The 12,555-nt window shown below is 45.7% G+C and overlaps 1 protein-coding gene across 2 annotated transcripts in view; it reads left to right on the top strand.

Annotated features, from left to right (window-relative positions):
* LOC147677880 (B-cadherin-like) overlaps positions 1 to 12,555 on the top strand; it is a 195,939-nt gene that overhangs the window by 110,232 nt on the left and 73,152 nt on the right. The window contains exon 11 of one of the 2 annotated variants that reach the window (XM_086945775.1): positions 7,414 to 7,558. The exons of the other annotated variant lie outside the window; for it this stretch is intronic. Coding sequence (XP_086801901.1) covers positions 7,414 to 7,558 — 145 coding nt within the window. The remainder of the gene's footprint in view (positions 1 to 7,413; positions 7,559 to 12,555) is intronic. 2 annotated transcript variants of the gene reach the window in all.

Here is a 12,555-nt window from a genome sequence, read left to right as displayed (position 1 = left end):
TACGTATACACGGACACTAAGATGCACGGAGTATCACATACATTTAAACACACTATAATGTCTCTGTGGTCAGTTACCCACAGCCTCTGATCCCCCCTCCTTTTCATCATGTCTTCCGCTTCCTACAAATGAATCTATATTTCTCCCGGGGGTTAACGTCTCGAATAGGGCATGTTTTTGCATACGCTGACGACAATGAACCTCATTCGTGAGTCAGGGCATGTTAGGCTAATGATGGAGTATAAGCAAATTCCACAGCACACCACGGGATTTCTTGGGTCTATGTTCCAATTCGTGATAGAACAGAACGTGATATCACATGCGCATGCAGCACTTTGACATGCACGTACTAACAAAATGCAGAGATAACAAAATCCAGAGACCATTTTGGAATGCGTGTCTGTAGGCAACTTTGTAACACATCACATGTTTGGTTTTTACACTGCGCTTAACGCAACATACACTTGAAAATACCACTCAGTGCCACATAATTACACACCACATAATTACACGCCACATAATTACACGCCACATAATTACACGCCACATAATTACACGTCACACAATTACTTTACTGAATACAACATACACTACACACAACACCACTCAGTGTCACAATTATCCACATAAGCTATCCTCATAGCCAAATCCACTTGATCTGTTAACATGGATTCTTAAAGTCTTCACCGATCTGTATTTGCTCGATCCCTTCGATGATTTGTATTACTTTTTTATTTACTTACCTGACTGTCTATGCTCACACTTACGTATTAATTTCATTATTAATGTACCTGCTTTACCATGCTCCCTCGTGTACCTACCCCACCCATTATCTACAATTGTGATATACCGAATGGCCTGTTATGCACCCTCATGTTTGTATTCCCCGCTTTGTAAAGCGCTCTGATATCTGCAAAGATCTTGTTCTCGCTATATAAAACTTAAAAAAAAAAATAATAATTATATGCTACATAATTACACTGGGCTCAATGCAACATACACTCCAAATCCCACTCAGTGCCACATAATTGCACGCCACCTAATTGCACGCCACCTAATTGCACGCCACCTAATTGCACGCCACCTAATTGCACGCCACCTAATTGCACGCCACCTAATTGCACGCCACCTAATTGCACGCCACCTAATTACACGCCACCTAGTTACACGCCACCTAGTTACACGCCACCTAGTTACACGCCACCTAGTTACACGCCACCTAGTTACACGCCACCTAGTTACACGCCACCTAGTTACACGCCACCTAGTTACACGCCACCTAGTTACACGCCACCTAGTTACACGCCACCTAGTTGCACGCCACCTAATTGCACGCCACCTAATTGCACGCCACCTAATTGCACGCCACCTAATTGCACGCCACCTAATTGCACGCCACCTAATTGCACGCCACCTAATTGCACGCCACCTAATTGCACGCCACCTAATTGCACGCCACCTAATTGCACGCCACCTAATTGCACGCCACCTAATTGCACGCCACCTAATTGCACGCCACCTAATTGCACGCCACCTAATTGCACGCCACCTAATTGCACGCCACCTAATTGCACGCCACCTAATTGCACGCCACCTAATTGCACGCCACCTAATTGCACGCCACCTAATTGCACGCCACCTAATTGCACGCCACCTAATTGCACGCCACCTAATTGCACGCCACCTAATTGCACGCCACCTAATTGCACGCCACCTAATTGCACGCCACCTAATTGCACGCCACCTAATTGCACGCCACCTAATTGCACGCCACCTAATTGCACGCCACCTAATTGCACGCCACCTAATTGCACGCCACCTAATTGCACGCCACCTAATTGCACGCCACCTAATTGCACGCCACCTAATTGCACGCCACTCAACGCAACATACACTCTAAATACCACTCAGTGCCACATAGTTGTACGCAACATAATTACACTGCACTCAACGCAACATACACTCTAAATACCACTCAGTGCCACATAGTTGTACGCAACATAATTACACTGCACTCAACGCAACATACACTCTAAATACCACTCAGTGCCATAGTTGTACGCAACATAATTACACTGCACTCAACGCAACATACACTCTAAATACCACTCAGTGCCACATAGTTGTACGCAACATAATTACACTGCACTCAACGCAACATACACTCTAAATACCACTCAGTGCCACATAGTTGTACGCAACATAATTACACTGCACTCAACGCAACATACACTCTAAATACCACTCAGTGCCACATAGTTGTACGCAACATAATTACACTGCACTCAACGCAACATACACTCTAAATACCACTCAGTGCCACATAGTTGTACGCAACATAATTACACTGCACTCAACGCAACATACACTCTAAATACCACTCAGTGCCACATAGTTGTACGCAACATAATTACACTGCACTCAACGCAACATACACTCTAAATACCACTCAGTGCCACATAGTTGTATGCAACATAATTACACTGCACTCAACGCAACATACACTCCAAATCCCACTCAGTGCCACATAATTACACTGCACTCAATGGAACATACACTCCAAATCCCACTCAGTGCCACATAATTACACTCCACGTAATTACACTGCACTCAATGGAACATACACTCCAAATACCACTCAGTGCCACATAATTACACTCCACGTAATTACACTGCACTCAATGGAACATACACTCCAAATACCACTCAGTGCCACATAATTATATGCTACATATTTAAACTCTGCTCAACGCAACATACACTACAAATACCACTCCGGCCCACATAATTACACTGCACTCAATGCAACATACACTCCACACAATACCACATAATTATATGCTACATAATTACATACACAATGCAACACACTCCACACAATACCACTCAGTGCCTCATAGTTATATGCTACATAATTACACTGCGCTCAACGCAACATACACTCCAAATACCACTCAGTGCCACATAATTACACTGCACTCAATGCAACATACACTCCAAATACCACTCAGTGCCACATAATTACATGCCAAATAATTACATGCCAAATAATTACACTGCACTCCATGCAACATACACTTCAAATACCACTCAGTGCCACTATAGGAGAGTAGGGTCTGCAATCCTATGATCATGCCAGATTTTTGCTTTTTGCTTCACTGGTTTTCGACTTCTCTGGCTGTGGGCCTGCTAATCAGACCCACAGCACTAGCTGTTCGCTCACTAAATTGACACGTGTACCTTAGGTGCATTCACCAATTGGTACTGGGCCACCTTATCAGACCCTGTAACTCAGGGCATAGGTGTACCCAGGGCCTACCAGGGGCTGCAGCATGTATTATGCCACCCCTGGCTGGCCATCTACATATGACACAACTGGCTGCACGACAGCTGGGGCACAGTGGCATAATCACCCTTTGCTGTAGATATAGTATACCTATATCTAACCCTAAAATGGACACATGTATTCCTATCAGTCACTCCTATGGCAGGCCTTAACAATCCTGAAGGCAGAGTGCTTGGAACTATGTGAGATGGTGCTCTGGCATGAGCTGAGCCTGTCTGCAGCTTGCGGAACCAAGTCCTAATAGCTGTTCTATGATAACACGTACCATATACTCTTAAGTGCATTATAATCCTCGCGGTTATATGCTATCTTTGGTATCGCTTTATCAAAACATGTCGAGTAAGGTGTCATACGAATTGGAATACTAACCCCTCGCCAATTCTGGTGACGGGGTTAGCATTCCACCGTTCTAGAGGGACACAACATGTATGTAACTGTGAACCCCGGTTAAAGTTAACTCGAGCCTCAGCATCACAAAATGGATGCTGCCACCACAGACACAAGTCTGACCTCCTGCTGCTGGGAGTCCTTCCAGCGAGGAGAGCTTGGACAAAGGGTTTCCTGTCAGGGGCGGTGCTAGCACCATCCCAGACAGGGTTTTGTGTATCCTGGGTAGGCAGGGCTTTAGAGGAAGGTGACTGCAAGTGGCACCCCGGTGCTCTCTATGCATAGGCCGGCTAGAACCAGTTCCAGGGGCACACCAGTCCCTGAGCTGGGGAAAATCCGGCATGGGAGAGGGGTGTAACCACCCCCCTTCCTGGTCCCACCCATGGGCAGGACCTAGTCGCGTGCCAGCCCCTTTCCTTAGTATAAAGATAGGAGCGGGCCCCCTTCCCAAATTAGATAATTCCGAATCTTGATGACTTTCCACGAAAGAACTCTTGAACCTTTCAGAAGACTCTCCCTTGTGGCTAAGGAGTAGCCACCCTGCACAGCAGGCACCACCCAAGCGCATCGCGGTTTGCTGTAAGTCTCTCCTCTGGATCAAGACTGCCCAGCTCGACGAGACCCGGCTTCCCTGGCACCTCTGACCTCTACCTGCATCATCAGCCCAGCTGAGATTCGTGGGTGTGACGAGACCTCGAGGGACCGGCCATCTTAAAGACTGCACGACGCTTGCCCAGCACGACCGCCGAGGGATCCTCGAGTGAGTGCTTTGGGGTTTGAGAAGCCCTAACCCTGAGCAGCTCCAGCACCGAAGTCCAGCCCCCCAGCATCCACCAGATCTGCGTGGGGCCCTTCTGCTCTTTGCTGCTCACCGCGTTGTCCGGCTACTTGCCTGCTGGCTTGTGGCCCTCCTGACGACGAACGACAACATTTCCAACGCTGGTCTGGTTGCTCCAGACTGGCCCTTGCTCCCCTCCAACAGAGGAGCACCCCGGACCCTCCTGGTCCACTCCAGACATTTTGAGTCCACTGCGTGGGCTTGCATTTGCCAAGTTGTTGCCCCAATCCTGTGTCCAGCGACGTCGACAGCAGATATCTTCGTGGGACAGCTCGCACCTCCATCCTGGTCGCCGACAACGCCTCCTGGTCCGAGAGACTGCAGAGCCCAGCGTCGCCCACTCACCTGGTCGAGGTGACTTCGTCCGGTGCCATCCTGGTGCCCATCTAATCACTGGCTAGTGATTCAGAACTTGGTCCCCTCTGCTTACAGGTGTCTTCCATCTTCGATCCAGGCTTGGATCCCTCCGAATCTCTTCACTGGTCGCCTGCCAGCAACTTCTTCTTTCAGGCTCCATAGACTGCAACGAGGATTCCCGACGTCTTTTCAGCCCTATGCAGCCGCAGCCCCTGGGCTAGGTAAACTGAGCATTTCGGTGCTCCAGCATAGCTTAACTATCCAAGGGTCCAGATCCTTTTTCGTTTCAGCTCTATCTAGTCTGATTTGTCCGATAACACTAACTACGAAATTTGCATCCATAGACTTTGTCCCGCATCCCGCGTGAGAGTGCACACTCTGCACCCGATCTCCCTAGGCCTCCTGCTAGTAATCTGAAGGTTCAGTAGTCCAGTCCTAGCGATCCTAAAGCCTTTGAGACTAGTTACTTACCTGCTAGTATTTCGCATTCCACTTCCATAGTATATGGTTTTTCGTGCCCCTCGGGCATTTGTGTAAATTGTGCGACAAAGTATTTTCATAAGAGCTTTGTATTGTGCTTAGCGCCCTGTCCTCATTAAGAGTCCAGGGCTGTTGTGTTCTAAATAAATATCCTTTTATTTTCATAAAAACTTGTGTGGTGTCCTTTCACTTGGTGTTCAAGGGGTATATGTGATGGTATAACAGCTGGCTTAACACGCCCTCTAGAGTCTAGCCTAAAGACTGCTCTTGTCCATGCTACTAGGATAGCTGGTCTACGGTTGACTTACAACCAATCATCAATAAGGGTCATTTGGACTGATACATAGTGATCACTAGAATAGTGAGCACTGCATATCAGGCCAATTTCTCACAGCCACTTAGTTACATTCCACATAATTACACTCTATCACATCACCACAGCATCACTCAGCACCACCAAGGGGCACCACCACATCACTCGGCGCCACCACAGCATCTGTGCAACCATTCAACAACTGGTTCAAATATGTTCTCTCAATGTTTCAAGCTTTATTACAAATGTCACATAAAGATGTTAATATTTCACTTCTGTTCTTGGATTTTCGTCACAATAAAATACACTGAACATAATCTTCACAAAAGTTATTTACAAAAGTTTAATCTATTGCCATTATAAATTACAATAACTTTTATTAATTAAAAAAATTAAAATCAATGAATATTCGTAATATCAATACATCCAAGTCACGTAAATACAACACATTGCATTAAAAATGCTATAGGTGTCACATTGGTGAAAGTTAAAAATATTGTCTTTGTAAATGACAAAGCTATTAATTTTGCTATTTTCAAAACCAACACATAAATAAAAAATGTCATTTACAATACCAATAGCTCAAACTTTCCTAATGCGAGACCTATTGGCAACGCCAGTGCTTGTTTTGTTTGGATTCTGTAGAGCAGCAGGAGAACTAGAGATAGTATTTAATGTAACTCCGAAGAAGTTAGTAGCTAGTTTAGGCCTTTGGGATACTCTAGTAATAAAAGCAATGTTTTTCAGCGTTTTAACACAAGTGAACTCCAGATCTGTCTGCGTCCTAAATGCACTTGCTCAAAGGCCCTTTTTAGGTCTAGATGTCTTGCTTATTATTTCCAACAAAATCATAATAAAAATACGTACCAATAGATGGATCGAGGAGCTTTCTGTCTGCCATCTTAATTTATGGATTTGTTCCCACCTCCGCCTGCTGCTTGGGCAGTTGGTTAGCCTAATTTAGCCATTGGCTCTCTTCACTGCATAGGGCCATTTTTCCACCTAGAACGTAATCCAACTAAGTACCAGGGCTGGTCGACCAACCTTTCACTTTAGCTTTAAAAAAAAGTATTTTTGGAAAAGTGCCTTTTTTAGGTTTTGTTTCTTAGGCTTTTTTTGGGGGAAGGGGGGGGGGTTGAGTTCTTGCTATCATACACAGCAGCTTTTGACTGCAATTTTTTTCTTAACTTTTGTAATGTTGTATGTTTGCATAAAAAAACTGATTTGCCAAGGCTAGATCTAATAATTCGCTTAATGTTTTAAAATGAAGCAGTCTGTAGGTGTTTATAAAGCCTCCTGGGCCAGAGTGCTGCATGTTTATTTGCTTGAGGAAACAGTTGTGTTAATGGCAAGGTATATTGCAAATGTGATATTTTTAACCCTAGACGTCTGTCTTGATGCCATAAATGATGCCAAACCTGGGTTCTTTCATCATAACTCCAAACTCGTTTGCGGTCCATCCTTTCTTTATAAACCTTGCTCTCAAGTGTCCTTTCTGCTTAGATCTCAGGCTATTTCTTCCATTCGGTTCATGTTTATTTCTTTGAGCACTCTAGCTGCCTTAAATATTTTACTGCAAGTGGACCAGGCTTAGAACTGGGTTAGAAAGGCATTTATTACTTCACAGTCCAAGTCCTTTTCTTTTGGGTGGTGTTTACATACATTAGTTTGCTTTTGGTGTGTTCTCTGCAGCTGAACTCTCATGCTGTCTCGGAGAATGGGATGCCTGCCGAGGAACCCATGGAAATCACTATCAAGGTGACGGATCAGAATGACAACCGCCCAGTGTTCACGGAATCTGTCTTCAAGGGTTCTGTAGCGGAGATGGCGACGCCAGGTAATGTGTTTATAGAGCACAGTTTAATCTTTTCTATCACACACATCTGGCAACAGCCAGTCCATTTTCCCTACTAACTGGCAGGTGTGCTAGATGGTGGTCTGTGATCTGAAATACAGAAAATGTTTTCACAATATCCACAATCTTTTTTTTAAACTAAATGTTTTCTTACAGTTTACAAGCTCATATAAAAATACTTTGTAGTCTATGTAGCTGATATGCTTAAAGTGTATATAAACACTAATAGAGTGAGGAATTGTTTCAAACCTTCCTTAAATAATTACAATTTTAGCCACTTGTAATCAATAGGATTATTAGTTTGGGATTAAAGACTACACACTTAAAGGTATAATCGTAGCCCTTGTTAAAGTGAACCCTCAAATTCACTAAATTAACCTGAGCTTAACCCTCTGGTAACTAACACAGAGCAGACACTCTTGATTTAGAGCAGTAGGTAAAGTATTTCTTGCAGTACCAAAATCAAAATAATAAAAATCCCAAACCGTATTAGTAAAATGGAATCAAATTTATGAGGTAAAATGACTCCAAAATGATTTTAAAAAAATCCAGTAAGGGAAACCAGAGATGAATTCTTACTCCTTTAAGTAGGAGTATCACAAGAAGCGCAAACAGAAGTCAGAGGTTGTTAGGCTGGGACATCGGTGCAATTTGCTGCTAACTGTGATGAAGCACAGATCAGATAGTCCAACATGGAGCATTCCGGTCAAACATATTACCTTCTGACTTTTGTCTGTTAATTCCAAACCCACCACAGGCGTATAATTCTGAAGTCTCTCACGATGGGCACTTCTGGACTCTATTGTAGGCATCTGCCTAAGTCTTTTCCAGGTCCAGTTAACACTGGTCAGCTACATGAAGAAGCCTGTTGTATTCTAGTAGTTTGAACAGAAGGTCCGCTCTATGACCCTTGGAGTCTGTGTCTTTGTTCTGGATATTAGAGGGAGCAGGTCCAGTCTTTCAAGAATCCGCTCAGGTCACAGACCGCTGGTTCAGTCTACTGATTTTCCACAGGGGCAGGCGTGTTCTGAAGTAGGTGCTTGGAGATGGTGTGTTTATGCCTGGCATGAGCTAGTGTGTGGGAATGACTCATGGGCACATCCTAACCAATGGGCTTAAGGTACCTGGGGAGACCACTCCCCATCTAAAAAATGCAAAAGTGTCGAGTTTTGGCCACATCAAATGTAGGCTCGAAGAGCTGAAGGGATTTACGAAGGCAGTGTACGAAGGTAATCCTAACATACTCCCACATCAAATTCTTAAATCCAGTTTGAAGCAGTCCCTGTACTCCAATAAACCCAGAGATAAAAGTCTGGTGGAACAAAAGTAGAGCTTTAAAGCAAATAGTGGATGCACGAGAATTGTCTCAGTATCCTGCTCCATCTTTTCAAGTGCGCCCCAGTGTTATAATTAAAACTCGTACACCAAAGATTTGTCTCTCAAATGCTCCTGAATGTTTATGTAAACCCAGCAGACCAGTCAAACAAAATGTGACGCTGTAAAAAAAAATGCTCACAGCCAGTTTCTCCAGTATTAGGGGTGTCTTTCATAGATTCACATGCTTGAATATTCCCCGTCGTCGAAGTGGGAGTCCCACGGTAAATAAAATAGCAATGCTAAATATAATAATTATATATATACATATAATGCATAAAAGAATAGAAAAACATAGTAGGAATCTCCAAAAACCATTCTTGCATAGGAATGCATGGTGAAGAGAAAAAACCACTAACACGTTAGTGTCATTATGTTGGTCCAAATTACAGCCAATCAGGCGTCGGCACCCTCTAGAACCTTCTCCTCAGAAGCTCAAGCCCTCAGATTTTCTACCGCACGTCGTGTGAAGGGAGTCTCCCTGAGCTCTGCTCAGTTTTTCAACTCTACTCCTCTATTCCAGTGTTTGTCACAACATGTCCAGTAAGAAGTCTTTATTTAGACCCTGCTCTTGTGGGAAGCTGCGCCTTTTTGAAAAGGACCATCATCAAAAGTGTATATATTGTTTATACCCTGATCATGAGACTAGCAGCTGCAAGTTCTGTAGAACTTTCTCTACTAAGACTCTGAAGGACAGAGAAGGCCGCCTTCTCCTTTGGCTTCAACGCCTCAAAGACAAGGATTCAGCCCTTTCAGATGCAGAAAGTTTTCATTCAGGACTTTCTACTGCAGCATCTAAACGTGGTAGTTTACAGGATGTTCCATCTCCTTTTCTAAAGATGAAGTTGGCCTTGCCTTTGGCTTCTGTGGCGTCCTCAGCCACTCCTACCACTTTTACGCCCACGAGACCTGGCTCTCAGGCTTCTGCTGCCTCTCGAGGTGTTTCTACGCCTCTAAAAGTTCCGCCGTCGATGGGAGCGTTGACTAGCGCTCCGACGAGAACAGCATGGGCTACATCCTCGACGACAACGCTGACGACCACCTCAGCTTTTTCTTCATCGACGACGATCTCGTCGACAGCTTCCACGTCGACGAGGGTTGCCTTGCTTTCCAAGCCAGTTCAGTCGACGACCCATCATCTCGCCGACGAAAGAATCCTCGTCGACTAAGACCTAGTCGACTAAGATACAGTCAACCAAAGACTCGTCGACGAAGACCACGTCGAATAAAGCCTCGTCGCCGAAGATTCAGTCTACGGAGGCTACACTGGCGTCGACAACAGTTTCGTCCATGATTGCTTCGTCGACGGCTTCGTCGACAGTAGCCCCGACGACTATTCCGTCGACGGCCGTACTGTCGACTATGATTTCTTCAACGCCATCTTCGTTTGCGAGCAAGCCAGCATCGTCGACTTTATCGACGACGGCACCGTCTACGGTGGCACTGACGTCCTTTGCCTCGGTACCGTTAGTACCTTTGAAATCTTCTCGTTGTCGCGAAAAGATTCCTTGTCGTCAGGTCTCTGATCCTGAGACGCAACCACCTTCTCCGATGTTTGCCACTACATCTGAGCCTGACACTGACTCGAAACATGAAGGGGATACCTTTGGAGCGGCACAAAGTCCATCTGACTTAATAATTAAGTGTCAAGACTCTGATTCTGATGAAGGTGACGATGATCAACCGTCTCGGGTTCAAGTCCCTATGGCCACCATTCCTTTAACTTTGATCTCAAATCTCCAACATATGCTGGATGATTATAACCGCCGTTTCCCACCTTCGCCGCAGACTACTCCGGCGCCACCACCGGCTACAGTGGCGCTGCCTCCACCTTCTCGGCCACCTGTGTTACCACCTGCAACTTCATCGCAGGTCCAAACTTCTGTCAGGATCCATACCACAGTCTATCCACAGGATGTGGATGATGAGGCGACCCCAGAACGTGAGGACTGAAGTCCCCGACAATTCGGATGACCTGGATATGGCGGACTGGGATGATTATCGGGCACAGACGTTTTCTCCTCAGCCAGGAAACTCTGGAGATTCACCTCCTGTAGACATCGCCAATTTCCATCTTTTAATGGATAAAGCAGCTCTACGCTTTAAATTATCAACATCACAGCATGAGGAGGATTGTTTTCTTTATGATTTTAAAGACAAACCTTATAAACAAACCCACACAATTCCCATCATCGATTTTGTCTGGAAGGAATTAAGCTCATGACTGCTCCAAACTCCTTACCTGCACAAATCCTGCGCCTTGAGAAAAAGTACAAGGCCCCGATTGGGTCTCCAGCTTGCCTGCTTTCTCACCTCAAACCGGACTCGGTAGTGACTCAGGCTGCACAGCGTCGAGCCCGGAATCCAGCGACTCCTATCACAACCCCTCCGGATAGAGAGGGTAGACGTCTGGATGCTATTGGCCGCAAGTTCTCAACGATGGCTTCCACATCAGTTCGAGCAGCCAATTCCTTAGCCATCTTGGGACGCTATGACAGGCAAATGTGGTCAGACATTTCAGATCTTATAGACCTCATACCTGATTCTTCCAAGGCTGACTCTCTACAGATCCTTCGAGATGGTCCGAGGATGTCAGAAGAGATGATCAACTGTGCCGTCGATGTAGCTAATACACGATTCCGTCTCCTTGCAAGTGCAGCTGCACTTCGACGACAAGGTTGGCTAAAATCCACATCCTTCCGGCAGGAGGTCCAATCCAGAATACTGGACATGCCCTATGATGGGTAGTGACTATTCGGTTCTCATATTGATGAGGCTCTGGTGTCCATTAAAGGACACCGACACGGCAAAGTCTTTGGGCACATTGCAATTTCGGAAGCAGTTCTTTCGAGGTGCGCGCGGACGCAGCACTTCCAACGTTCGAGGTGGCCAGCAATACCGCTCATACAATCAGAGCGGCCAACGTTATACGCCCAATCAGCAAACTCGCAAACAGTCCTCCAGACCTTAGAGGTAAAACCTCTTACCGGGGATCCAACTCCAAACGTCAATGACTTTACCCATCAAAATGTTGGTCGAATCTGTTTTACTCCCAATGGTCCTCGATCACCTCGGACCGCTGGGTGTTGGACATTGTACGAGGAGGTCATACACTAGAGTTCGTAGAGATTCCTCCTTGCACGCCCCCTCGTGGCCCGCCTCCTCCGCACCTCGAGGAGCTTTACCATCAGGTCCGTCTTCTTGTGTTAAAAGGTGCAGTCGAAGTGGTTCCGAAACATCAAAGAGGAGAGGGGTTTTACTCTCGATTCTTCCTCATACTCAAGAAGACCGGGGATTGGCGACCCATTCTGGATCCGAGGGCTCTCAACCAGTTCTAATCATTCCGCATGCTGACGTTACAGGAAATCCTTCGTATTCTATCCAAGGATTACATGACCACCATAGACCTTCAGGACTTTTACTTTCATGTCCCTATTATCCAACAACATCGTCAGTACCTGCGTTTCAAGGTGGGACCAATGCACTTTCAGTTCAAAGTACTGCCCTTCGGGCTGCGTTCAGCTCCCCGAGTGTTCACGAAGGTACTGGCTCCTGTGGTGGCTCACCTGCGTCTCCCAAGGCGTGCAAATCTTTCCATATCTGGA

This window comes from Lissotriton vulgaris, chromosome 12, assembly GCF_964263255.1.
Source record: "Lissotriton vulgaris chromosome 12, aLisVul1.2, whole genome shotgun sequence".
NCBI classification, from domain to species: Eukaryota; Metazoa; Chordata; class Amphibia; order Caudata; family Salamandridae; genus Lissotriton; species Lissotriton vulgaris.
Note: the sequence above shows the minus strand (reverse complement) of the source record. Positions and strands in the feature narration are given on the sequence as shown.